At 38.1% G+C, this 26,138-nt stretch overlaps 1 protein-coding gene across 1 annotated transcript; it reads left to right on the forward strand.

Moving 5' to 3' along the window:
* Nucleotides 1–519: 519 nt before the first annotated feature.
* Nucleotides 520–25,151, forward strand: LOC139720304 (uncharacterized). Its single transcript, XM_071631667.1, has 10 exons — nt 520–625; nt 17,688–17,915; nt 18,692–18,772; nt 19,024–19,320; nt 20,426–20,625; nt 20,709–20,728; nt 21,873–21,982; nt 22,750–22,837; nt 24,590–24,654; nt 24,709–25,151. Exons 1-10 carry the CDS (start codon nt 520–522, stop codon nt 25,149–25,151), a joined length of 1,638 nt encoding a protein of 545 aa, XP_071487768.1.
* The last annotated feature ends 987 nt before the right edge of the window (nt 25,152–26,138 follow it).

The raw sequence follows: 26,138 nt of genomic DNA on the forward strand, positions 1-26,138 counted from the left end.
TTGGGAAACTCCATAAATTACATTAAAAAAAGAAAAAAAAATATTACTCATAATTATCAATTAATTACGCGTCCAGCCATTGCGCAAGCACAGAATTTTACGCGCGGTGATTATAGCGCAAGCCAGATGTTGGAAGGCGTGCGCACCGCAATCCTCGTTCATGTCGTTTGGGGAGGCAGCTGGCGGGACACAAAAAGTTCATGCTGAGAATCCGAAGGCGAGTATGCCTCACGGATGGCCCCTTTCGCTCCACATCGGATTCCAGACTCGCGGAAACCACTGATTGACATCTATCGAAGGGTTCTCGTCTTACTAATCAACAATTCAGTTAGGAAACATACTGCACATAACACTCTGCTTGTAGCCACCTGCTTTTGTAAAACACATTGACGAACAATACAAGGAAAACTAAAGCAGACTATACGATGAGCTGGTTATCCAAGTTTCATGGCAAGCAAACGTCCTGCATTCATCTTTGAGCAGTCTGTTTGTATTTGACCACTGGAGTTTAAAAACATCATGGATTCCGAGTTCATTCGTCATGCTTGGAGTAAACTGAAGTATTGCTGTACTGTTTGGATTATACTTGCATCTTTCCGTTCATCGTTTGGACAGAAAAATGGAGGTACGTATATTGAGGCTTGAAAGAAAACCAACTTGTACAAAACCACATACTGAAGTGTGTCCTTTTCTTAGATTATTTCTTTTAAATTTCGTCAACATTTTCGCGATGACTTATGGGAGTCTCTGATAGGTAAAAAGTCAGACAAACAAACAAACAAACAAACACGACATAGTATTCGTTTATTTCCTTGCCCGGGAGCGTTTCTATTATTTTCATTTTTCATTTGCTTGATGACGCAATAACGTTTGTATTATTCAATTGATGTAAACAATGGCTTATATAGCGTCTTTGTTCACACTGTCTAGTAATGGATACGGTTTACTCAGATTTCATCGTCTACTGTGTCCCATTCAAGAAATCTGTATGCAGAGACTCAATTCCACTAACACGCTAACACAAAATAAACAACTACGTAGGGAGACGTGTAATGTTCACAATTGTATCACAATTCTTCAAAAGGCTACCAAACGCTCTGGGTGTACAGTTACGACGCTATAGCCACCTTTAAAGATAACATGTCACAACTCTTTCTTGGAAAGCCAACTGATGCTTCCTTTTTCACCTTGGTGCAAGTCCTGGTATTCTGAGTATTTTTCGAATGCATATATTTCAAGCCCTTATCATCTCTACAGTGGAAACAGTCATGAAGTCAGTCGTATTGATATGAGTATAGATCAGTCGGAGATCATAGCGAAAGTAAAATATTATCAATCCATCGGATCATTCTGATGGACGAAACTGATTGACCCTAAGAAGCACATCAGCTCATTATGTATCCTACTCTACTGGCGTTTGAATGGGTCTAGGGCAATTACCCCCTGGGCAATTACCCCAGACCCTTTCCATGACCCTAACCCTAATCCTATTCCTGAAACTAGTCCCAACCCTAACCCCAATTCTTACCCTAAACCTAATCCTAATCCTATAAACTTTATTCTTACCTTAATACTAACCAGTATTTAACCGGGGGGGGGGGAGGGGAGTTATTGCCCTCCTGGGGTTAATTGCCCTGATACGCATAATGTTTGTTTCTTTCATACCAAAACTCGGATATATAAAACAAAGTTTCTTCCCAGTTTTCTGAGAAGTAAACACATTTATTCATATCATCTGTGAGCATACGAGCAGATTTGCATGGGCTTACCTCAGTACCACCCTTTGTGGCAAGTCGTAATGCGTTGATCGGGAGGATATTATGCCATTCACTTCCGACGACACATCATCCAGTGTAAGTTCTCACCAGTGTGCGGCGGGAGGAAGAGGCAATCATTACAGCGGAAACTGTGGCTAACAAGCCCCCCTCCTCCTCTCTTCATCTGTCTTTCTTCCAATCTCTCACTCAATCTATCCCTCTCCCTCTCTATCTCTCCCTCTCTCTCTCTCTCTCTCTCTCTCTCTCAAAATATACATGCACACTCATATTTCTTCATCTCTGTCTCTCTCCCGTGCCCCACTTTCTGTCTTACGTTCTTCTCTTCCTTTATATATTTCGCTCTCTGTATATACACATATATTTTCTCTTTCTCTATTTCTTTCCTTATACAAACTCTCTCTATATTTGCTCCCTATCTCAGTTTTTACATATTTCCTTCTTATATCTTTTTATTTTTCCTCCGTTTCCTTCTGTCCGTCTATACGGTTCTGTTCCTTCTTAAATCTTCTGCTTCTTCTGTCTCCCTATCTCTTTCTTCTTCTTTTTCCCCTCGTTAATTGACATTAACACGTGGAGGACGATTCCCGAGTATATTAGTGCAGGGGTCTATGGGAAATGCGTGTTAAAGCAAAATTAGCCGTCCTCAACGGAAAATAATGTCCTATAATATATGTTATCCGTTTACTGAAACAGTGGCAGTCCCGTACGTAGAAGTTGGGTGTCATTCTGTGTTCAAATTTACTAAGTAGCTGATTGTGAAAGATTCATTTTTTTTCACTGAACCCTTAGCTTTTACGAACAATAATATTGCATTGTTCTTGATACAGACCTGCAAGGTACTGACTGTATGTTGATGTTTACTCTTTGGGAGTTAGCCTGTGGGTAGTCCCTCATGTAAGAGATGTCTATGCTAAACAAAGTAAAAGTAAAAGTAAAGAGCATGTTTAATTTGTTATCAGAATCAGGCATGGAATAAGAAAGACATTTGAGTGTGTATGCTTTTGAATTTGATATAAGTTAAAATCGGACATGAAAGCATTGATGTGGTATATTTCACATCTTCAAATTACCCCTTATGTAAAAAAAAAAGAAATGATAATAATTGTCTTATTGTTCACCTACAAAGGTTCAGTTTTATGCGAGAGATGGAATGTGTGTTCATCATAGGTTCATTATTTATTTTGGGGTGTAATCTAAAAAGAAAAGAAAAGAAAAGAAACAAACAAACAAACAAACAAACAAAACAAACAAAATCAGGAACTAGAGAATGCTAAAAAATAAAGTCAAACCAGAACTTGATTCTCGACGACTTTACTGGACTCTAGTCACAACAAGTCACATGTGGAGTTTAGCATGTTAGACTACAGTTGTAATTTGACAGAGGGAGAGTCCTTAATTTACGGAGTTTCTAACATCAGATAAAGGTATCTATACGGTTATCTGTCTGGTTATCGTTGGCATACTTGGCGATGTCAACTTTTAAACGAGTCACGATTTAAAAAAGCTTAGCAGGGCCAAGATATCATATTTTTAGGATACTCTTGGCATCCCTTTTCACGGAAATATCTATGGATTTCCAAAAGGAAAACCTCACAGGCCTATGACTTTCTTGTTGCGTCAAGACTAGTGTTGCCTCAAAACATTCCCCCTTTTTCAGGAAATCGCATGCTTTCGAAAAAAAAAAATGCTTAACTATTTTGAGAGACTATAATTTTCAATTTTTGCACGTGAAGGGAAACGTTTGCAAATTCTAAAGGAAATTTAGCTACCAGAACTGTCAGCAACGCCTTTAAATTTTACGATCTCTTTTCCGCCAGTCTGAAATGCTATAGATTCATATCGATGCAAGACTGCTTCGTATACTAGAAAACAATTTTCCTGAAATCAAATCATTTTCAAAGTGGCTCGGCGCTTTTATTCAGACTGTAAGCTGTTAGTGGATCAGAAATATATATATATATTTTACTGTCATTTTGTTTTGCGATTTGCAAAACATCTTTTGTAACATCATGAAAGATGATAAGTAAATAATGATGATAACGATATAGAAATGATGATATTGATAAATGATATTGATAACAATCATATGTACTTTGGAATATTACAGAGGTTAAACTTAATGCTAGCTAAATAAAGTTGGAAGTGACTGCAAGTCCATGCATACTTATTGTCATGTAATTATCGTTAGTGTCATTACTGTTGTTGTTATTGTTGTTTTTTGTCATTGTTATAAAATCATAGCAGAAAACAAAACATTAAAGACTCAGAGTAAAAACATAAACAGCAGAAAAAACAAAAACAATACGTGTTACAGTGAAAAAGATTGGATATCACTGAACATCTTCCTTTTGTGCGTGTGTGCCTTCTAAAATGTGACACTGCACCTCAAAACAAACAAAAAGTCGCCAGACATGAATTTTTAGTTAAGACCATATTCTGAAAGAGCAGATTGTAAGCTTTAGAATGATGTATAACTGAAATCAAATGGACTCTCCTAACCTATCTAAATATTGGAAAGAAGGCACAAATTCAGGAAAAGTGAGAACTGAGAAAAGAGGCTCTGAAGTACAGTTTCTATTCAAGCGCTAAATCTTTACCAAACCGTGCTGGCTGTGCAATGACTGGGACAAAAAACAGGAAGTAAGCCACCAGAGTAACAACAATGAAGGGATTATCAGATTAAACTGAAATTAGGCATGCCTCATTAACACATTCTGTCCATAATCAATGTCAACTTTCAAAGCAGTAGCACTATCCTTTCAAAAGTTATTAGAGTTGAAAGTGAAGAGTGTGGACAAGGTTTCTCAGAAATGAAAAAGGGATTCTAAAGACACACCTAAGCACACAAATCTACCAAAAATGTTCGAGATAAACTGCTAAAAAACACACTTTCCCACCCGTTTTATGATACCAAATTTTAGCATAATGTAAAAGAAGACCTGCTCTTTCCGAAAATATGAAATAGTCAAGTTCGGCTAGGTTGACCCATTTCACTTATTTTCAGTCCTTACGCAAAATCAGTATGTGCGACTTTATGTTCGTTTTGAGGTGCACGGTCACAAATGATGGGTTGTTGTTGTATCTCAAGCTCTTGCATTCTATTTCACAGGCTGACTACGCTATTATAAAAATGACTTTTGAACGATTATTTTTATTCTTTTAATTTTCCATGTGTTATTTTTTTTCGCCCATTACGATTGACAAGCAATCACTCTCAGAGGTAGGGTATCGGGTGTGATTTTTCAATGTATCGGTTATACTTATAGGAATATATACACAGGGGTCTTATTCGGTGTGTAGACGCACGATAAACTCCAGAAGGAGCCCCTGCTACATACACCTCAAGGCTGGAAATCCCCACAAACCGAACAAGAATAATGAAAAAAGGGCATAAGATGACAAGGAAACATGTCACGTGGCTGTGCGTCAACCCACACAGCCATCCAGGGAAGCCGTCTGTGAAAATAACCATAGAATCATAAGAACAGCTAGAATAATTGCCCTAGAAGGCCAATCCGTGGCCATGGTGGGATTATCACCGTACAGCCCGTAATAGCGCTTACTAGAGCTTAATCATCCAAACCCTAACTTTCTGCACTATGATTTGCTCTATCACGTCCGTTCACTATACTGCTGTTATGCTGCCAATACGGTGGTTATAACGACTGAACAACAGTGTTCTTTATAATTCATTTCTTCTTTTTCTTTTCTCTCTTCTTCTTCTTCTTCTTCTTCTTCTTCTTCTTCTTCTTCTGTGTGACTTTGCACGTGAAAATGTTTGAAATATTCTTTGCAATCATGCTTATGCTCAGTATTACGGGCTAAGCGGAATGGTTAAAACGTTAATTTCATGCACTATAAGTTTACCGAAGCGGATCCAATATAGCGTCTGTTTCCATAGAAACCATGGCATGCTTGAAATAATTGACATTTCCAACACTCGCACTGGCCAGTAAACGTGTGACACTCTCACTGAAATGGTCTTGTAATCAGAAAGGGTGGAGGGGAGGGATAGAAATGTATAGGTTAAATGACTTCAGGTTATTACTTATAATTACATAAAAATTTGAAAAAAAAATGTTCAAAATGCTGGCAAGATCTCTTCGATTCGCAATGCATTTACACTGCATAAGCCAATTTCTCCTTCTTTCGTCATTACATCTCGCCATTGTTTTTTTGTGTGTGTTTTTTTTTGTTTTTTTTTGTTTTTTTTTTGTTTTTTATCCGTACTACCGTCTTAATGTTTGTCTGTTGTTGTTTGTCTGTTCGCTTTATGCGATTTTTATTTTTGCTTTCATTTTCATTTATTTATTTATTCATTTATTTATGTATTCATTTATTCATTCATTTATGTATTTACTTACTTATTTAGTCATTTGTTTTTTTTTTTATTTATCTATTTATTTATTTATTTATTTATTTTATTTATTCATTTTTTAATCTGTTATGCAACCTTTAGTACCTCGGTTTGATTAGCGCTTCCGTCTCTGTTGCAGAAACTACATGCCAGGATCCCAGGGTCTTTCAGTGGAAACAATAACAACACTCCAATTTCACTCCTTCAGTCGACGAAGCCATTGGTTGTATGGCACAAAATTATCGTGTTATTCTTATTATTATCATAATTATTATTAGCATTTAATTTCAACAGGATAGCTGTCTATCAATTGGCCCTGCACTATGAAAAGATACAAAAACATAATTATATTCACATACACAAATCACAATCAAAACTAAGGTATAAATACGTATATACCAAAAAACGAAGATAGAGATGTTACATAATATCATTATGTAATAAAACTGCATTGCACTTACACCAAGAATGACAAAGAAAGTTACCATTAATTTCAAGAAATTCTACTCTGCTCCCTAGGCACAGGAACAGACGATAAAAGTTGCATATTATACAACGAGGTAAATCATTCAAGAGGTTTGACCCTCGATAGTATAGTAAAGATCTCTTAAGATTATTATTCAATAAACGGGGTTCGATTTTCAGTGCATATCGATTTCGCAAATTGACATTACAAAAAAGAAATAAAAATCTTTGATAGATATGTTTGCCATGGTTGCTTCAGAATCTTTTCTCTTTCCTTCTTTTTCCTTTGATTCTTATCATTCTTCCGTCTTTCCTTTTCTTTCTGTAAATTAGCTTGTGCATCATATTGCGTTAACTGTTATGAGTCAAAATAATTTCGTCCAAGGGGGGGGGGGGGGGGTGGGGAGTGGTTTTCCTGGTCGTATATGTCTGTCGTATATACTCGTCGTATATACTCGTCACCATGGAAACCTGATAAACTCGCATAAAATTGATTTTCTAATATTATCATGTATTCAATTCTTTCTTCTTCTTTTTTTTTGACTTGCAGCCTCCCAAGTTTTGATGCATGACTTGTCTCACTTTATTTCCCAGAAACTTCTGTGAAAACGTCAAGATCATCGACAAGCTGATAAACACTGTTTCGGGAAAGTCTCCCTTTAAAAGTTTAAATGAAGTTATGCCTGTTGATTAGACAGATACCCACAAGTAATGATGTGATAATGGTCCAAGTTAGGGTAGCCTCTTATTTAAATATAGTTTTATCACTTCTTCTCGAAGGGGCCCAGCGCTTAACCAATTGCCAGTTACGCACTTTCACTCCTTTCTCATGAAGGACGTATATCATTAATACGAAAAAATAAATGAAAATAAAAATAAGAAAATAAAATCTATTGACCAGGAACTTAAATACTATAGGAGGGATTTAACTTGGCACTAACGTTAAAAAGGCAGGAATCTATTGAAATCAAAATATGCCCTAAGTCAATATCAACTAGGCTTCGTGTTAAAATCAACTATTGTTTTTTTTTTATTATTTCTATATTATTTTGGTTGCTCGTTTGTTTCTTTTGTTCCCGTACTTGCAAACCAACACAATACTGCATAGATTATTGTCTTTACATGAAGAGTTCAAGAGGAATATACGGAGGGGAGCCTATTTTCGACAGTGACAATGCTTACCGCTTAGGAGTCTGATGTTCCGCGGGGCCCTGTTTTTCAAGATAATTACACACATGTCATAAACAGTATCAGAGAAGAATTGGAATACACGAACATACATTATTAACAAAAGAGCAAGTTAGCCGGTGACATCATGACTCAGTAGTGTTTGACGTTAATCGTATGACATATGACAGCTGATTCTCATTACCTCTCAACTCCAAAGAATTACATCAGATGGGTTGTAGACAAAATACATGTGACATAAAAGGCAAGTTGCATTGTCTCGTCGAACAATCAGCTCGAATTGTGTCATCTTGATATAGGTTACAGCTGTGTCTTGATTGCAAACGTCAACCACGCTCTGCAAAGTGTCATTGTGCGCGTTACTCTCTCCCAGGTACCCCCGGCTTGTGTAACTCACTGTCTGCATGATATAGACTGCAACACAACAAAATGAAAATGAAAGAGGCTGAAATTTGTTTAGCGCAGGATTCGGTAGAGGAAATGTAATATGTAGAATTGGAAAATGAGAAGAGAGGGAAAGGGGTGAGAGAGGAGGTGGACAGAGGGGAAAAAAAAAAATGGGTAGTTTTGAATTCAATATCTATAAAACGTTGCATCTACGTTTGAAACGACCATCGCGTCATTTTGTTTCAGGGAACGATTAGTTACGAAAGCTTAAAGTTGTGACGAATTAAACTCGCAAAGGAGCCACGTGTGGGTCGAAAAGGCGTGAAGGTGACTTGTACAAACTCGCCTAGGTACCTTGCTCATTATACAAGAAGGTGAGAAGGAGGTTTGTACAAACTCGCCAAGGCACCTTATTTAAGTCGAGAAGGTGAGAAGACGACTCTTACAAACACGGCAAAATCATGGGCACACATACTCGGGCAGAATTCGAATCCATGACCTCCTGATCACCGGACTGGCGTCTTATCCACTGGACCACCGAGATTCGACCACCCAACTGCCGTCCTGATTCTAATAGGTAGAATTATATGCTTATTTACGCCGATTTAGTACCACAACATGAATTAGACATCAGTTCTCTTGCAAAAAAAGAAAAAGAAAAAGAAAAGAAAGAAGTCAAATCAATCCAATTCAAATGTTCATGCTATTTAAAGACAAAATGATTATAATAACGTATTATCTGTTTTGCAACAAAAGAACAATGTAGGCAATACGGTATGAGACGAAAAAGTATTCAACAACAAAAACAATAAGACACATCATCAAAGATTTTAATCAATCATCGAAGCTAACAATGTACGAAATATGGTCGGTGAATAACGACTGACACATCACTTACATGTCTGTTCCATTCACCACAACGAAACAAAAGCCAACCTCTCGATGACTATAGGTTTCGTTGAAGCATCAACGAAAAAAAAAATGATGAAGAAGATTTAATCTTTTACCATCTCCTCCATGGCTTTTACAGCTAAGTCAAATGTAAGTCGAGACGTAGACCTTATTCATCACTATGATCAGCCCATAAGATCTTCATCCTTAATACCTGATAGGGAGGGTCGATTATGACCCAATAATATGCATTATTGAGAGCAAGGGGCAAAACGTGCCAGGTTTTATTCAAGCAACCCCCTCCTATTTGTTATTTTTCTTTTCTTTTCCAGCCTAAACCATCTCCTCATGCCAACTTTTGGCGGGGCGCTTGCTATATTTGTTTTTTTTTTTTACTGGTCACCTGTTTATAGGCCGTTGTCAGATTATAATCCAGTCGAATTATTCTCTCCTTCTCCCTCTCACTGATCTCTCTCTCTCTCTCTGTCCTTTTTTTTTTTTTTTTTTGGTTTTTCTGATGCTGATATGACGACAGGTCGAATATGAACCTCCTAAAAAAAAAAAAAAAAAGCAACCACACCTGGCTCATGGGTTTGTGTGTATTCATATTTTGTTGTGCCTCTGGAAGAACATTACGTGCCAACACGCTTTTCAGTTTGCCAAAGTCTGTCACCAAAATGCAATTCTGAAAATAATCATCTGTATTTTTACTTATCTTGTGCTGTTTTATTTTTTGTATATTTAGCGTTACGGAACGCCCAACCGCTGTATCACACCAAATCGGTCATTTGTGTGTGTGTGCGTGGGTGTGGGTGTGTGTGTTTGTGTGTGTGTGTGTGTGTGTGTGTGTGTGTGTGTGTGTGTGATTTACCTGGGTCGGATACATACAACTGCACTGTAGTAACGTATCAACAGAATCGAGCATATAACTGTTTATGGAATGATGTAAATTCTATTTCCTCGTACAATCACATGAACGACCTGCAAACTTCCGAATCACCATGCAGTTTGATATTTTACTCATCATTACTAATGAATTAAGAAAACAAGCAAAGAAGGACAGTATTGATTTGTATAGCTGACAGAACATCATCCACGATAGTGCTTACAAATCCATATTGATTTAACTAAAACATTTAATATTAATATTACCATATCAAATGACACCAGTCTTTTCTATGTGCCTGTATACTAGATAGATGTAAAATTGATATCAGGTTTAAGCGATGGTGCAAGCTTTTTTTTTCACTTTAATTCCCTGCACGTTTATTACCATGCTGTTGTTATGATAAATAGAAAAAAAAAAACAAGCAAACAGATAGGCTGGGTTTTTTTTTTTTTTTTTTTAGGCATTATAACGGTCACCACATTCTTTTTGTAATTTTTTTCGAGCATTACCTCTTCAATTCACCCCCCCCCCCCCATCCCGATTGTGTTCTTGGCATGTAGGTGATTGCTACCAAGAAGTTATTCCACTAGCAATGAATTGTGTACGCCGTCGCTGTTCTTTTTAGTCGTTTAGCTTTTCCTCAACATCATTTTAATTTCTCCTGACCCTCTTTTGTTCTAGATACAAAACGTTATAAGTTTCCTTCGAAGACAATGTAAAGTATATCATTATTATCACATTGTGACCGTCCAGCTCAAAACTCGTGACGAGTTGCAGCTAAGAATTCCATGTAATGGACCAAAATGTGTCATTTGTGTTGACCAAATCAATTCTTTTAAGATTGTCTTACTACTGGAGAGTGAAAACCCTATACATTGAGATACTGGACGTTTTTTTTTTCTTTTCTTTTTATGGAACATATTTCTTCGGACAGGGGTTTCATTATGAAAGTGATTTTTTTTTTCTTCTTTTGAACATATTTTCTTCTAAAACTAATCATGTTGACTTCTGCACAGCACGCCTGAGAGGCCCTAATCATTAGATCTCCGGCTGGTTTCTTCCTTTTCTATGGAAATTCACCTCCTTTAATACTCTCTCTTGCTTCAATCAATCACTTTTTTAATGGATTAGAATGATCTAATTTCAACAGATTGTATCATTTTGCAGAGCAGTTACGAAGTAGGCCTACTCGTTCAATCTTTTTGTGGGTTTGGAGATACGCGGTGATATTTGTCTTACTGGACGTGAAGTCTAACAATAGTTTCTATCACAATGTTAGCAATAGTACTTCTTAGATGCCATAATTACTGCCGTGTGACCATAATCAAGAGAAAGGTGAATGTACAAATTAGTGCTTAAAAAACTTATTACAGCTGGAACTATGTCATTATCGAAAACTTGATATTTCAATTTGATTTTTATGATTTGATAGATGTGACATTTTATTCAGTGGCACACGGAGAATGAAAATCATACAAACGGTCGTCATCATCACTCCCAGCACCATTTGCTTATTGATCAATTCCTGTTCAATTACTGCGTCCGTTCTTTAAAAAGATAAAACTAAATGATCTTGCCATTCCAAGGTATTATCTGTACTAATTGCTTTAAATTAACGAACAGGTTCGACGAGCAAATTCAATTATTGCGCGGTTCCGAAACATTCTCAAAAATAGCCTGTACGATGCCGTGTATCTCTCTCCCCCCTCCCCCCCCCCCCCCCCCTCCACCCGGTCCAACAATAATTTGTTTGCGTTGTTGTGTACCCTAGGAGGGTTACAGCAGGGATAACACACCTCCCTGGTTACAGTTAAACTTCCCAGCCTGGCACCCGACACCGTTTTTTTTTTCGCACCTGTCAATGAACTTCACACCTTTACACGTTACTGATAAGGATATCCTTGTACTGCTAGCACCGGGGCATCAATTTTGACGCTTCATCGCATGCCGGTATACGGGGTATACCAAGCTTGCAAAGTCATCCATACCTTCCTATAAATTGTCAAGTAATTCATGTTACAGGTACTGTTTACCGTCAGGAGCAGTGATAAAAAAATAGATAAATAAATATATATATATACATATATATATATATATATATAAGGTTATCACATGTGATGCATACATTTAAGTTAATTGTATCACAAAACGTTCTACCATTAAACGTTTTGCAATAAAGCCTACAATATAAAGAGATTTCAATATTTTTATCAAATCATAACTGTAGACGGTTTAGTCTAGAGACAATTTCATTTTAACTAGTCTTCACATTGTGTTTATTTCACAATACTTCACATTGATTATACTGATTAACTTCTTTGCACTGGTTCTTTCTATCCCTAACTCACATTTTAGAACTAATTTTGAAGCACTAAAGCTCGGTTCTTGTTTCATCTGCAAAATGGTAAATAATGCCTTAAATTGGCAATTATTAGTGTGTGTTGTTGTTCGTGTTTTTTTTTTTCACAGCTTCATCCGTAGAAGTATCGATTGATCGTCAGTTGTGAGGAATCAAGTCTATCAACCAAAAAAAAAAAAAAAAAAAAATGGGTGATGTAGTTTGATATCAAACTTTTGGTCGAAGGGGAGTTAAAAGATTTTACTTTGGAAGAATTTTGGCATGCCGTCTCCTAGGCTGTAAGCACGCCCTGAATTTTTCTCAATGAGCCTTACACATATATTTTCTTTTTCTATGCGATCCATTTTCAACTTGAATCATAATTGATGACGCACGGATGTGTGAAGCTCGTAATTCCAAGCTTAACCGTGGCTTACAAGTATTCTCTTACGCATCCCTCTGTGCGTTCGACCACCCGGAGAGACACACCAACACCCCTTGACCCTATCCGAGCATAGGCAGCTATTGGCAAATCCGTTGAAGGTAAACCAGCCCGTTCGAGAATAATACGTTGTACTATTAAAGGCAACACAGGTCAGACATACATTTCAAAGTTGATGATGGAGTAGGTACCATTTCGTCTTTTCCCCCTTTTTCTTATCATCTTCTGCTGTGTTCGTGCAAAGTACTGCAAACAATAGATCCCAATGGTTTCTTCGGCTGCCGTTTACAAGATGCAATGAGAATAAAGAATGGGTCACTGACCTGTCTTGTTTCTCAATCATCACTCGGAGGTCTTTCAAACGTGTAAAGGTCAATCACAAATATCTCCGAAGAAATTCCAGTCTCTGTTCAAGACACAAACGTACAGAATAAATATACCAAGCTAATAGAATACTGGACTTTGCAATAGCATGATATACAAGTACATTTTGTATATGAAATGCTATCATTATTTCTATTATTTTAATTTTTTTCCTAACAGCAATGTTGATCTGAATAGTCGTTTCCACATAGTCCGATATGTGAAAAATTTAACAGTCTGAAGATGATTTCACAATTGTGCACTTTTCCACAGTGTCCACATAGTAACGTTGTATTCCACATTGTGTTTCAAACTGTGGGACGCTGTGTTCTTTCCATCTGCAGGAAATCTATTCTTGTAAATTCTTGAGACATAGTTAACATCACGAGCAATTAGTAAGTACAGGTCGGATTGAAAACATATCAATTTAAAACAAAATATGCTAATCATTATAGTGATTGAAGAAATCCCACATATCAGATCCTATTTAGATTTGAGCGTCATTTTTTTTTCGTGGCTATTTGCTCTCTGATTCTCTAAAACCGCATTTTGTTCGCAGAATTATTTACAGCAATGATTACAAAACGTGCACTGAATAATAATGACAATGACCATTCTATGCTCACATGACACAAATGAATTAGTTTGAGGTTAAACTGATTAGAGATGGGATGAAGCACTGACGTCACAAACGTCACAGCTAGTTTCCGTATTTGTAGTCTCATACAATAACATTCAGACAGCAAATATCCCGCAAGGTAGCACACTGATTCGGAGGTATACACACATGACACATCTACGAGCTACCGGCTGGATGTGCTGCAAGATCAACTTTCATGACTGAAATTAATCATCGGAAACAGCTCGCCTGATTTCATTTTTGCATTTTTTTTATGTTCTTTCAGAAGATATCATGCAACCATGAAATGACATAAAATTGATGTTGTGAATAAACGTAGTTATCAAGGTTATAGAGAAATAATCATCTAAACTTATAAAGTCAGCTTGTAGCATTTTGTACCAAGATCATATCTCTTTACTGAAACTCAGTCAAATAACGATTGCTAGTCATCAACAAAGTATTACAGGTATTTTGCACCGCAAAGACAATCGCCGCAGCTATTCACGCTAGAGTAACCCTTTCGATGAGGCATGAGGATGTGTGCACACGTTGACGGATCTGTACTTGAAGTCCCTCAACTTGCACTTTTTTTTTGTCGGTACCTCCTGACACATTACTTGACGTACACTATTTATAGGCGGATGACTCGCACGTGAATTCTGCAGTGCAACACTTTGGAAAGATTGGATAAGAGGGGATGAATCATAACCCTTTCTCCACAGATTGAGAGAAAAAAAATCATTTACGATCAAAAAATAGTTTGACAACGTTTTCAAACAGGCTGAGACATGGCGTTTCCCCCATGAAATGTTATCTTCAATTAAATTTCAGTTTCAATGTCCTCTGCTTATCTATATTCGACAACCCTTGATAATTCAAATCAAGGTCACAAAGAATATACTCAGCGCGATGAACCCCCCTCCCCCTTATGATTTGATCCCCATGCTTTAAAAGCATTACGTGTTATCCTTTTCATCTCATCATGTCTTTAATGTGAGACCTACCAGGGAGAACATTTTACTTATAACAGGCTACATACTGTATTCTACTGTGTGCTGCCTGGATAAGATCTTCGAATTCATTAATAGGTAATCACTCGCAACGTTTGTAAGGTCCATAGCCACATGGGCTAATAAGGTGTGAATGCAATTAAGTTTAGTCCAATTTTCTTCTCTTTGAATCTGTATAGATAACGATGCGTTATTGGAAATAAGATTTAATTTGAATATAAAAAAAAAGAATCATTTCACATTGATTTGTACTTTACACGTCCAGACGCATACTGAAGCATACAATGCAACAGGTAATGAAACACAAAAACAAATGCAGTTGCACTCATAAGTATGCGACAAGTAAAAAGCACGATTACGGAGGGTCATAGTGTACTTAATATCTTGTTCGCACAGTATTAAAGAGGCCATTTCAATCTCTTTCTTTTTGCAACTTTAGATCGATTTTCATGCCGCAAGTCAGTCTTTCGTATTTAGAAGAGACAAGGAGACAAATTTTCGGGAAGATAACTAAAATAAAATTGAAGTTGGGAAAGGCTCAATTTATGCCAACACACTGCCAAAAACCAAAGGGCAATTTGATCAAATATCTGGCGCAGGGTTACCCATACCCCACGTAAAGATTATATCAGGAAAATATAAGCAGGTTTCTAGCACTGCTCAGAACATCTGTCTGCAAAATCTGTTACATTCTGGGCATTTTAAATGAGAATTTGATTAAACAGTGGGGGTCATATAGCCAGAGTAATGCACACGTGTCGCCATTTGTCTTTTGAAATGCTATGAAATCTGAGAGGTGACCGCCTCCCATGGTATTGATACTGTTGCCGGTCAGGTAATCTTGGCCTAATAAGTGGTGATTGTGTATACTAAGAGGTGTCATGAGGGATCTGGAAGGGGGGGGGGGGGGGGGCTAAAATAAACGGAAGTGACCTGAATAGCTACGGTGGATTTGTGTATGTTTGTTTGTGTGTGTGCGTGCTGTGTGTGTGTTATATATATATATATTATATAATATATATAATATATATATATATATGTGTGTGCGTGCGTGTGTATATGTGTGTGTTTCTGTGTGTGAACTAATCGAAAAAAAAAATCTGTGAGTCCACGGATATGACACATCAAGGTTAATATCTTATGCCGTCGTGCTGAAGTGAGCAAGTTTGATAAATCTTTGGCACATTGGATGGCTAAAGGGCAATATCGGGAAGGCCTATTAATTTATTGACCTGAATGTACCGTTCATAATTATTTGATTGAAATCTCACTTCTTCTTACCCGTACTGAAACACATTAGGTACATTGCCGGCTTGCAGACATTATCAGGAACTTTCGAAACAATATCGACGACATTCTGTCCGCCAGTCCGAGTCGTATAGGCACATTTAACGTACCCGATACAATTATGTGGCCGTGCACCTCAAAACGAACATAAAGTCGCACACACTGATTTTGCGTGATGACTGAAAATAAGTGAAATGGGTCAACCTAGCCGAACTTGACTTTTTCATATTTTCTGAAAGAGCGAGTCTTCTTTTACATCATGCTAGAATTTGGTATCATAAAACGGGCAGGAAAGTGTGTGTTTTTTGAGCAGTAGAACATTTTTGGTAGAATAGTGTGATTAGGTGTGTCTTTAGAGTCCCTTTTTCATTTCTGAAAAACCTTGTCGACACTCTTCACTTTCAACTCTAAGAACTTTTGAAAGGATAGTGCTATTGCTTTGAAAGTTGGCATTAATTATGGACAGAATATGTTAATGAGACATGCTTAATTTCAGTTTAATCTAATAATCTCTTCGTTGCTGTTACTCTGGTGGTTTACTTCCTGTTTTTTTGTCCAATTCATTGCACAGCCAGCACGGTTTGGTAAAAATTAAGCGCTTGAATAGACATTGTACTTCAGAGCCTCTTTTCTCAGTTCACACTTTTCCTGATTTTGTGCTTTCTTTCCAATATTTATTTTAGATAGGTTAGGAGAGTCCATTTGATTCGAGTTATACATCATTATAAAGCTTAAAGTCTGCTCTTTCAGAATAGGGTTTTAACTACAAATTCATGTCTGGCGACTTTTTGTTTGTTTTGAGGTGCAAGGTCAAATATTCTCCTGCAACACTGACAGTGACTGACCCGACTGTAATGGGGATCATCAATATCAACCAGATATCCAGGCTATTCGAAGTTTTACTATTGCACAGTATCTTCTTCTTCTTCTTCTTTTTGTCGATATCAGTCGCATATTTATAACTTGCTCTGAAGTTTCAGACATTACCGTTCTGATACCGAATGTGACCCTGCCTTGGGGGGCCTCGATTTTTAAAGAGTATAAGCGAGGTCTTGTCAGAGACGAACCTGCAATGTGTTCACCGGAAGTCCTAGAGTTACACTGAAGAGCAAGGATATCCTGGGATTTGGGTGTGTGGAGGTGTGTATGTGTGTGTGTGTGTGTGTGTGTCTGTGTGTGTGTTTGTACGTTGCGCTCACATCAATTCATTCACATGTTAAAATCTCCCGAACCATGTAATTTATTAGCACCTAACTTTGTGTTCATTATTAAAACCTTCAGGCTGAAGGGACCAATTCATTTTCGCAGTATTAAGGAGGTGTAGCTAGGAAAAAGGATTGCACCTTGACATTTATTTTTTCCTGTTATGGCCGGCAAGAAGCAGATTTTTGCTTGGTTTAGATTAAAATCATATCGTGAGACGTTTCCAACGTGTAATATAATCATACTGAAAGATATGGCGTGTCTTTTGCATCATTTTGTTTTGTAGTTGTTGTTGTTGTTGTTGTTGGTGTCACGAGGTATGATACTAGCAAAGTACAAAATTCATTTGTTCTTGAACGACCTTTCACACCATGACCGAAATAAAGTAAAAAATTGGCTTATGAACACATTATGATGATATTGTGTCTTTGATTGTTCAATCACCCTCCCCGCTTTGATTTCAACAGATCTACGTCTGTGCAATGGATCCGGGCCTAACGAAGGCATCGTTGAGGAGTACAGCGCCGAATTCAAGGAGTGGATAAACTTCTGCGTTGACGGTTGGGACGCACTCGACGCGCGCGTCGTCTGCAGAAATCTTGGGTTCCCGGATGCTGCCTTCGGACTGAGCACAAACTCGGCTTTCCGAGTGGACTCGGAGGCATATTACGCCGTTAGTGTGGAATGTGACGGGAGTAAGTCGCCATTATTTGACAATCTCTTTCAGTCATGTCATCTGTGAAATTTGTCATTTTCGTCAAAACTATCCGTGATGTCTTTAACAAACATGTATTCAGATTCATTAACTAGAATAAAACCTCCCACACATACACAAACAAACAAGCAAAAAAACAAAACAAAACAAAACAAAACAAATATCGGTACAGCTACATAAAAAAAAACAACAAAACAATGATAATACCGTACCATACCGTTTCATACCGTTTGAGAATTCACCCCCCCCCCCCTTTTGGTAATGCAAATTGCAGTTTAGATTTAATTGATTGTCATGTATTGTCACATTCTTTCAGAGGACAGTTATTTTCATTGTTCTTTTTTTTGCACTTTGAGTTTGTACGAGTATCCGAAATCTTCACAAAGCACGGTATGCTTACTAGGAATTATTATTAGTATAGTTTCATTGAGTAAACAGGCATGAACATTCGTGAGGATTGTATTGGCTTGTTTCTTATTGAGATAAGTGTATACTTCACTGATTTTCTTGGAACACCAATAGCGTACACAAAATAATAGATTTATACCAAATATGTATCTCCCTCGATAGTATAGAATGACACTGCCGTTCACACAGAAAGCATGATGGAATCATTACACTGATATCAGCGTCTAGGAAAACAAAAGTGAATTAGCATGGATTTTGTTTTGTTTTGTTTTTGTTTTTACTTGTTTTGTTCTTCCCAATGCGCCCTGATATACCTTATTTTCTGTTTCTATCCCCGTGTGGTGGCAGGCGAAAACCGGCTGGTGGACTGTAAGTACACGGACCTACCAGACTGCTCGCTTGGGTTTGGTGCCAGTGTCGTCTGCCAAAGTGAGTTCAGAATACGCGGATACAAATTTGCATCGATGTAGCTCAAGTAATTTCATTGGAAATTGTTGTTCACTCTTTGTTTACTTAACATTTATGTGTTTGTTAGATTGTTGTTGTCCTTAGATTCAATGTATCTGATCAGAGTACATGTGTCTGATTTGATCAAGTTTCATCCATATGATTTTAATTGTATTGTGCCTACATCTCCTCCCCTCTTTTTTTATTCTTTTTTTTTTTCTGTTGTGCCTCAGAACCCGACTACATCGGCTGCTTCCAGAAGCCGAACAATAAGAGCGTTCTTATCGAGCACGCCCTCTACTCCAACAGCCTTACAGTCGACGCCTGCATACGTCATTGTCGGGAAGGAGAATTTGACTACGCCTGGACGTTCGACGGCGTGCAGTGCGGATGCGGCCACCGCAGCGTCGTGATGCGTCTGTCGAAAACGCAGGATGTGTGCCGGTGCCCGTGTGGGGGCGACAAACACCAAACATGCGGTGGGCCAGACTGCGGACAGGGCACTGGTCAATTTATGTCACTATACAAAAGTGAGTGGAAGAAACAAGAATATGGGAAGATGCATGTGTTCACGTGTGTGTTTTGTGTGTGAGTGTGTATGTGTATGAGAGAGAGAGAGAGGAGGGGAGAGAGGAGGTGTGTATGTGTGAGTGTATGTGAGTGTGTGTCTGTGTACGTGTGTATGCAGGTAGAAGAAACTGACTATCACGCGACTTTTTTTTTTCTTTTGCTCGGACCTAAAAACTAAAGGAAGGGGGAGGGGGGCAGCTATTGGATAGGAATGAAAACTTAGCGGAGTTAGTCTGATCAGGTTGAACGTGAGATTAATGGAGTTGATCAACTACTGATTATTCATACAGCAGCTGCAGCATTACATGTGTTCCTCTGTAGTCGTTTATACTGTTGCTATTTACATAAAACTTTCTTTGAATACATTGGAAGACATGACTACACGGTGCACTAATATGTTTTGAGGGTATGATGTTTCATTATGGGTGTCGACTTCTGGAACAAGCGAAACTCGAGTATAGCAAAAACCCTCGAAAACGGAAGCAGCTGCAAGAAAGGTCTTATGACCCTCCTTTTTCATTCTCTCCCTCCCTATCTTTTACCTTCCATCCCAACCCCCCCCTCTCTCTCTCTCTCTCTCTCTCTCTCTCTCTCTCTTTCATTTTCTCCCAGTCCCACTTAACTATAAAGTATAGAATGAACTGTTCTCATAAAGAAAATGTTTGAATTGTTTGTTGGGTGAAAATCCGTTGCTACTTGTAGGCATTCACTGCGTTTCAATAGAATTGGTTCAAGGGGACATTTTTGCACGTAGAAAGAGCTGGGGCGAAACCATATAGACCTGCGGGTACAATAAAGACATGTGTTAATATTTTCTTTCAAGTGAATGAAAGGCGATTTTTTAATGATCTTTCTCCGTTGTACGATTGTACGCATTTCCTCTCGAGTGTAACTGAATCAAACTTGGCATTGATATCATCCTCTTTTTTGTCTACATTGGGTATAAATTCCACGTGCTTAGATTAAAAGAGCCATTGTGATTTGTAGACGATAGGACCCGGTCGGTAGGCTATAGGCCCAGTATACCTCCTTGGTATGACAGTAATCTGCTCTCTTTCTTATTAGCAAACTACGGCTTCTGCCCTGACCCCGGAAGTCTTGCGCACGGTGACAGATCGGGAAACTGGTTCCGGTACGGTGCGGAGGTCACGTTCACGTGCAAGAAGGGCTATGGTCTCCATGGCAACGGTACTCTACAATGTGTGACCGGGCAGAAACCCGGGGAGTTTGTGTGGTCACATGCCGTGCCGTCATGTCAAGGTGGTGTGTGAAAATGAATGTTCTATTTGAAAAGTTCCTTGTGCATAATTTTCGTTTAAATGTCCCCCTGTCAAAAAGACTACTAAAGAAAAGCAAGCACACATGTATGCACACACAAAATTGGATTATTATGCATGATAGGTTTTAACTTTCTGTATTATTTGGTATTAATTTATTCTTGGTTTTTCATTTAGAGATAAAAAAAAATAAATAAGGTGCAATTAGCAGTGCATCCAAACAACGCATTGGCAATTCCATGATATTCCTCAAATATGACACCACATGCACTATAAAAAGGATATTACGCCCCAACACTAACCACACAACTAACAAGACTAAGCATCAGTTCAAAAACAAAATGACACAAATGATCTTACATAGTCCCACCAATGAAAATCAATAAGACATCAATAAGCAACAAACAAGTTGTACATAATAATATTATTCATGTCATCAGTTTTTGTTATGTTGTCGAAATCGTTTTTCTCAAAGGTGTCAATCAACCTCCCCCACACTAATGCTCGTATATACATGTACAGTGCTTGATGTGCCTGTGCAAAGCGCCAGCGTTGGCTGGATTTTTTTTTTCAATTTGAGAATGAGCAGCTTCACCTATTCTGCAAAATCGTCATCACGACGCCCAACCTATTCAAAACTACGTGAAAATACACACATACTCGACCCCACGCTAACTGAGTGCAGAACTTCTTTTCAGTCATTTCAGTTGCATGCACATATTAGGAATAATTATGGTTGCCTTTTCACGAATATGAACGAGAGTCCGTCGTCGGCTTGAAATGAATTTGATTTTAGTGCTGAATTGCATGCTCCTATCTTAGATTTGAATTACGCAAATAAACTATAGATTGCTTCGATATTGAATTTCAAAGACCGGATTTTTATTCTAATTGCTGTTTCAGTGTTGCGAGTGTGATATTGCGTGAAATTTAATGCTCAGAATATGAACTTGAGCGGTAAAATTGTGAATTTGACCGAGAGAACCTATAATTTAAACATCGATCATACTATCAGTGAACCATTTGATTTATTCTTATTCTTTCTAAGTTCTTCTACAAGATAATCACCTATTAAAGATTCGTCATTGTTTGATGAATGCAAACATGCTTAGAGGCAACCCCCAATTTAAAGCGTCTTCCTCTTTAACTTAAGTCTTTAAAACAGACTTGTCTGGTTAATAATAATGTAGAACTATCTTTGTCATTTGTACAGAAGTTGGAGTCAGGCCACAAAGCGAAGAAACCACGATTTCGACTGTCTTGTCCAACGTGTCGTCTGCGGCTAACTCATCGTTTAAAACTACGCCCTCAACGGGAGATGCAGTAAATCTCAGCAGATTGTCCGGTGAGAGGTTTTGCCAGGGAATCAATGAAAATAGTGGCAGTAGATTCGGAATAAGCCAGTTGTTTCCAATGTCATAAATTCCGAAAAGACGTGATGTCTCTGCGTAGTGGATACTATAAAGAATAAGTTAACCTTTGAAGTTTCGTATATCGTCAATTTCAATTTTAATATATTTTATCATTATTTCTAAAGAAAAAAAATCAGTAATAACAAAGTAAAATGAAACATGCTATTCGGCTAGGATGCACAATGTAGTATTGCAAACATAGAGAACTGACATCTTATCTTGTGTCTTATAAAACAAAAAAAAATAATCTTACAAAATAACTAATCTTATCTAAGGAAAATATTATCTTCAGTGAAAAAACCACAAACCCCTATAATTCATTGATATTATTTTCGCAACACACGGTGTAAGTGACTCTCATAAAAAATAAACACGATTTGATAGAGACATTAGTCATGTGAACCTACGCCATCCTGTCGACGCTGTTACGTATGTATTAAGTAATAATTTCTTAACATTATCAAATTCGCTGTCTTGAAAAGGGGTATCAGCCTTTGTTACCATAGAAACATTAAGTCCTTGTATTAAAGGATAGCATCTTAGAAACTCTACTGGGAAAAAAAAAGCAAATCCCGTCATGTTGACAGTAATCACTGGTTATATCATAATTATTACATCATATTTATGATCCTTCTCGTCCATGATTTATCCTTTTTCTATTATTTCGTCATTGTTTTCGTTTCCTCGTCACACGCCGCAGGAAACATGGTGGGTGTCATAGCTGCAGTGCCAGCCACGATCGTCTTTATTGGGGCCATTATCGCAATCACACTCGTGCGGAAGAGACGGTAAGTTAACCATTTCCGTGCCAATAAGTCAAATGCGCACACATTCTGCACACCACAGGCAAACAATGTAACACGCAAAGGGTTAATTGGGCAGAGGAAATGATGGGGAAATAATCATAGTGCAGTATCGGGAATTAATCTTACGTTCTTCACTCTTAGCAGTCTTTCTTTCCCTGTCATTTGCTATTTAGATATTAGAATCCAATCAATTCTGCAGTTACCTCGGATACAGAATGAATCACCTGGAATTAACTGTTATATACATTTTTATCCCTGCTGTTTCAGGAAGAATAGACACAGAACTTACTTCTCATATATATTGTGCATACACGTTATACACACACACACACCCTGACATACATACATACACACACACACATAGTTAGTATACACGTACATAATACTACATTTATATCTCAAAATTGCTTGTACCAGAATAGTAATTTTGGTAGAATTCTTGTGTTGTAAAACATTAAACCGTGGGGATACAACAGAGCTCCGTGGATAAACTATTTCATAGTATTATTTTTAATGACCAGCGAAGAAACTATATGGCTGTCATGTTCACCATATCAGAATGGCTCTCCTTGAACTTATACAAAATGACGCTGAAACATTTCGTCACGCCAGATGTTTTCTGATTTTGTCCCCCGATGTTCACAGGCATTTGTGACCGTGCACCTCAAAACGAACATAAAGTCGCACACACTGATTTTGCGTGAGGACTGATAATAAGTGAAATGGGTCAACCTAGCCGAATTTGACTTTTTCATACTTTCTGAAAGAGCGGGTCTTCTTTTACATTATGCTAAAATTTGGTATCATAAAACGGGTAGGAAAGTGTGTTTTTTTAGCAGTTTATCTCGAACATTTTTGGTAGAATAGTGTGATTATGTGTGTCTTTAGAATCCCTTTTTCATTTCTGAAAAACCTTGTCCACACTCTTCACTTTCAACTCCAATAACTTTTGAAAGGATAGTGATACTGCTTTGAAAGTTGGCATTAATTATGGACAGAATGTTTTAATAAGGCATGCTTAATTTCAGTTTAGTCTGATAATCCCTTCATTGTTGTTACTCTGGTGGTTTACTTCCTGTTTTTTGTCCCATTCATCGCACAGCCAGCACGGTTTGGTAAAGATTAAGCGCTTGAATAGACACTGTACTTCAGAGCCTCTTTTCTCATTTCACACTTTTCCTGAGTTTGTGCTTTCTTTCCAATATTTAGATAGGTTAGGAGAGTCCATTTGATTTGAGTTATACATCATTTTAAAGCTTAAAGTTTGCTCTTTCGGAATATGGTCTTAACTAAACATTCATGTCTGGCGACTTTTTGTTTGTTTTGAGGTGCAGGGTCACATTTGTAAATGCGTTGAATTCAGATACTTATTTGTAGTTAGAGCCGAGCCCATCGTGTCAATGCAATAAAATCAAACTCTAGTTTGATGTTTTCGTTTTCTCATGAGAAGAAAACAAAAAGTAACCCAAGTTAGCTACGCCGTCGCATATCAATATCAAGTGATAACAGAGTAAAGGAATGCAAAACAATACGTAAATAAATACAATGATTAACTAGTCTATATAGGCCTATATAAATGAATAACAAATGATGAAACGTGATTTCTATCCGAAACCCTATATAAATCTAAATACTGCAATGAAAATAATGTAATAAAGATATGAATAATCACATATTCCCACATTTGCGTTCACATCTTTCACATTTCTTTTCTTTACTCTTTCTTCACTACAGGAAACGGTATACTCTACCTGCGGGAAACTCGGTCAGATACAACTTCCAGATGAAAAGTCCTCCCCGTAACGAGGAGGGCCATGTCCCTAGACCAGTGCCAAAGCCTGTTCCAAGACCAGCCCCAAGACCTGTTCCAGTCGCACCGGCAAGGCGCCTAACCAGACCAGGATCAATGACGCTCCCCGTGCGCAAAATGTCGAGCAACTCCAATGATTACTACGCCTCCATCGACCTGCACGGAGAGGCCGACTACGAGAACATCGCGCGGCGAAAATTCGACTCGCGCTCTTGTAAAGAAGTGTTCGCTCCGCTCTACGGCTCGCAATCGCTGGCGCACACGAGAATCGCCGTCTCTCGGACGTTACAAGGGCGCGGACAGCGGCGGCGTGATCCCTACGAAGACACGACCATCATGGTCGACAACGACCTCTACGCATCGCGGGATGAGTTTCCCGTCGACGACAAGCCAAAACCTCCCGCGAGAAAAACTGTCCCGTGCAGGAGGAAAGCAAACGCCTTTGCGCATCCACAGTATTTACCAGAAGAATCAACACTAGGATGACCTGGCTGGAGATATACCATTCCGTCTCTGTTACACTTATTTATACAAAGAAAAAACTTTTGACTTGTGAATAATGATGCACTGGGTAGTGTATGTAAATATGGATTGCATTTGATAGAAGAAGGATTTTACTTCACTGTGAACCACGGGTTTTAGCGCAGTTCATCGATAATGTGCTGATGGGAGAAGTACTGTAATACTCACGCACAAACACCTCAACTATTTTACTCATCAACTTGCTCATACTGACTGTTCTGTGTTTTGACGCCGCATTATGCTCATCTAACGACTTCAGTCTTTGCAGCAACTGATTGACAAATTGCCCTACAACGATGTAAATAAGCACTGAATTGATCAGTGTTTTAGTAGTAGCTATGATTAAAAAAAATCATTGGCGTACATACTCGAACAGGATTCGAACCTACATTGTACGACCTCCTGATCACCGGACAGGCGTCCGTGGAGTCTAGTGGAGATGACGCATGTCCGGTGATCAGGAGGTCGTAAGTTGAGATCCTGCTCGAGTATGTACGCCCATGATTTTTTTTTTTCTACCGACGGATTTAACTCTCCTCCGAAAGACTTTGCAATCAGGATAATATTGCCTCTCCAAAGGGCGCAACCGCCGATCTGGGACAGGAACATTTTATGCTTGCATGAAAAACGCGGTCCTATCCCCGTGGTCATACACGGTTATGTGTCTTCCCATTCATTGCTTTAACCACCCGTTGCCCTTACTCATAACAGCTTAACACATTTTTTTTTTTTTATTCCTGACAAATTTTGACGTAAACAATGAGTGGTATGCCAAATAATTGTTACAGGAGGATGATGTAACAGCTAGAATATGATTTTGAGGATTTTTGCCTTCTTTTCTTTCTTTTTTTTTCTGGGGGGGGGGGGGTGGGACCTATAGCTTACGGGGTGCAAGAGATTAAGAAAAATGCTTAAGATATATGACGCATAGCGTATTGTCATGATGTATTT

This window comes from Diadema antillarum, unplaced genomic scaffold (genome assembly GCF_040938485.1).
Source record: "Diadema antillarum isolate AM-2024a unplaced genomic scaffold, OU_Dant_1.0 scf00000126, whole genome shotgun sequence".
Classification (NCBI taxonomy): Eukaryota; Metazoa; Echinodermata; class Echinoidea; order Diadematoida; family Diadematidae; genus Diadema; species Diadema antillarum.

Bases quoted from the DNA above. Each gene is read 5' to 3' on its own strand.
- LOC139720304 (XM_071631667.1), top strand. From the start codon at position 520: ATGGATTCCGAGTTCATTCGTCATGCTTGGAGTAAACTGAAGTATTGC. The intron at 19,321-20,425 runs GTGAGTGGAAGA...CTTTCTTATTAG, and splicing joins ATTTATGTCACTATACAAAA to CAAACTACGGCTTCTGCCCT. The intron at 21,983-22,749 runs GTGAGAGGTTTT...CACACGCCGCAG, and splicing joins AAATCTCAGCAGATTGTCCG to GAAACATGGTGGGTGTCATA.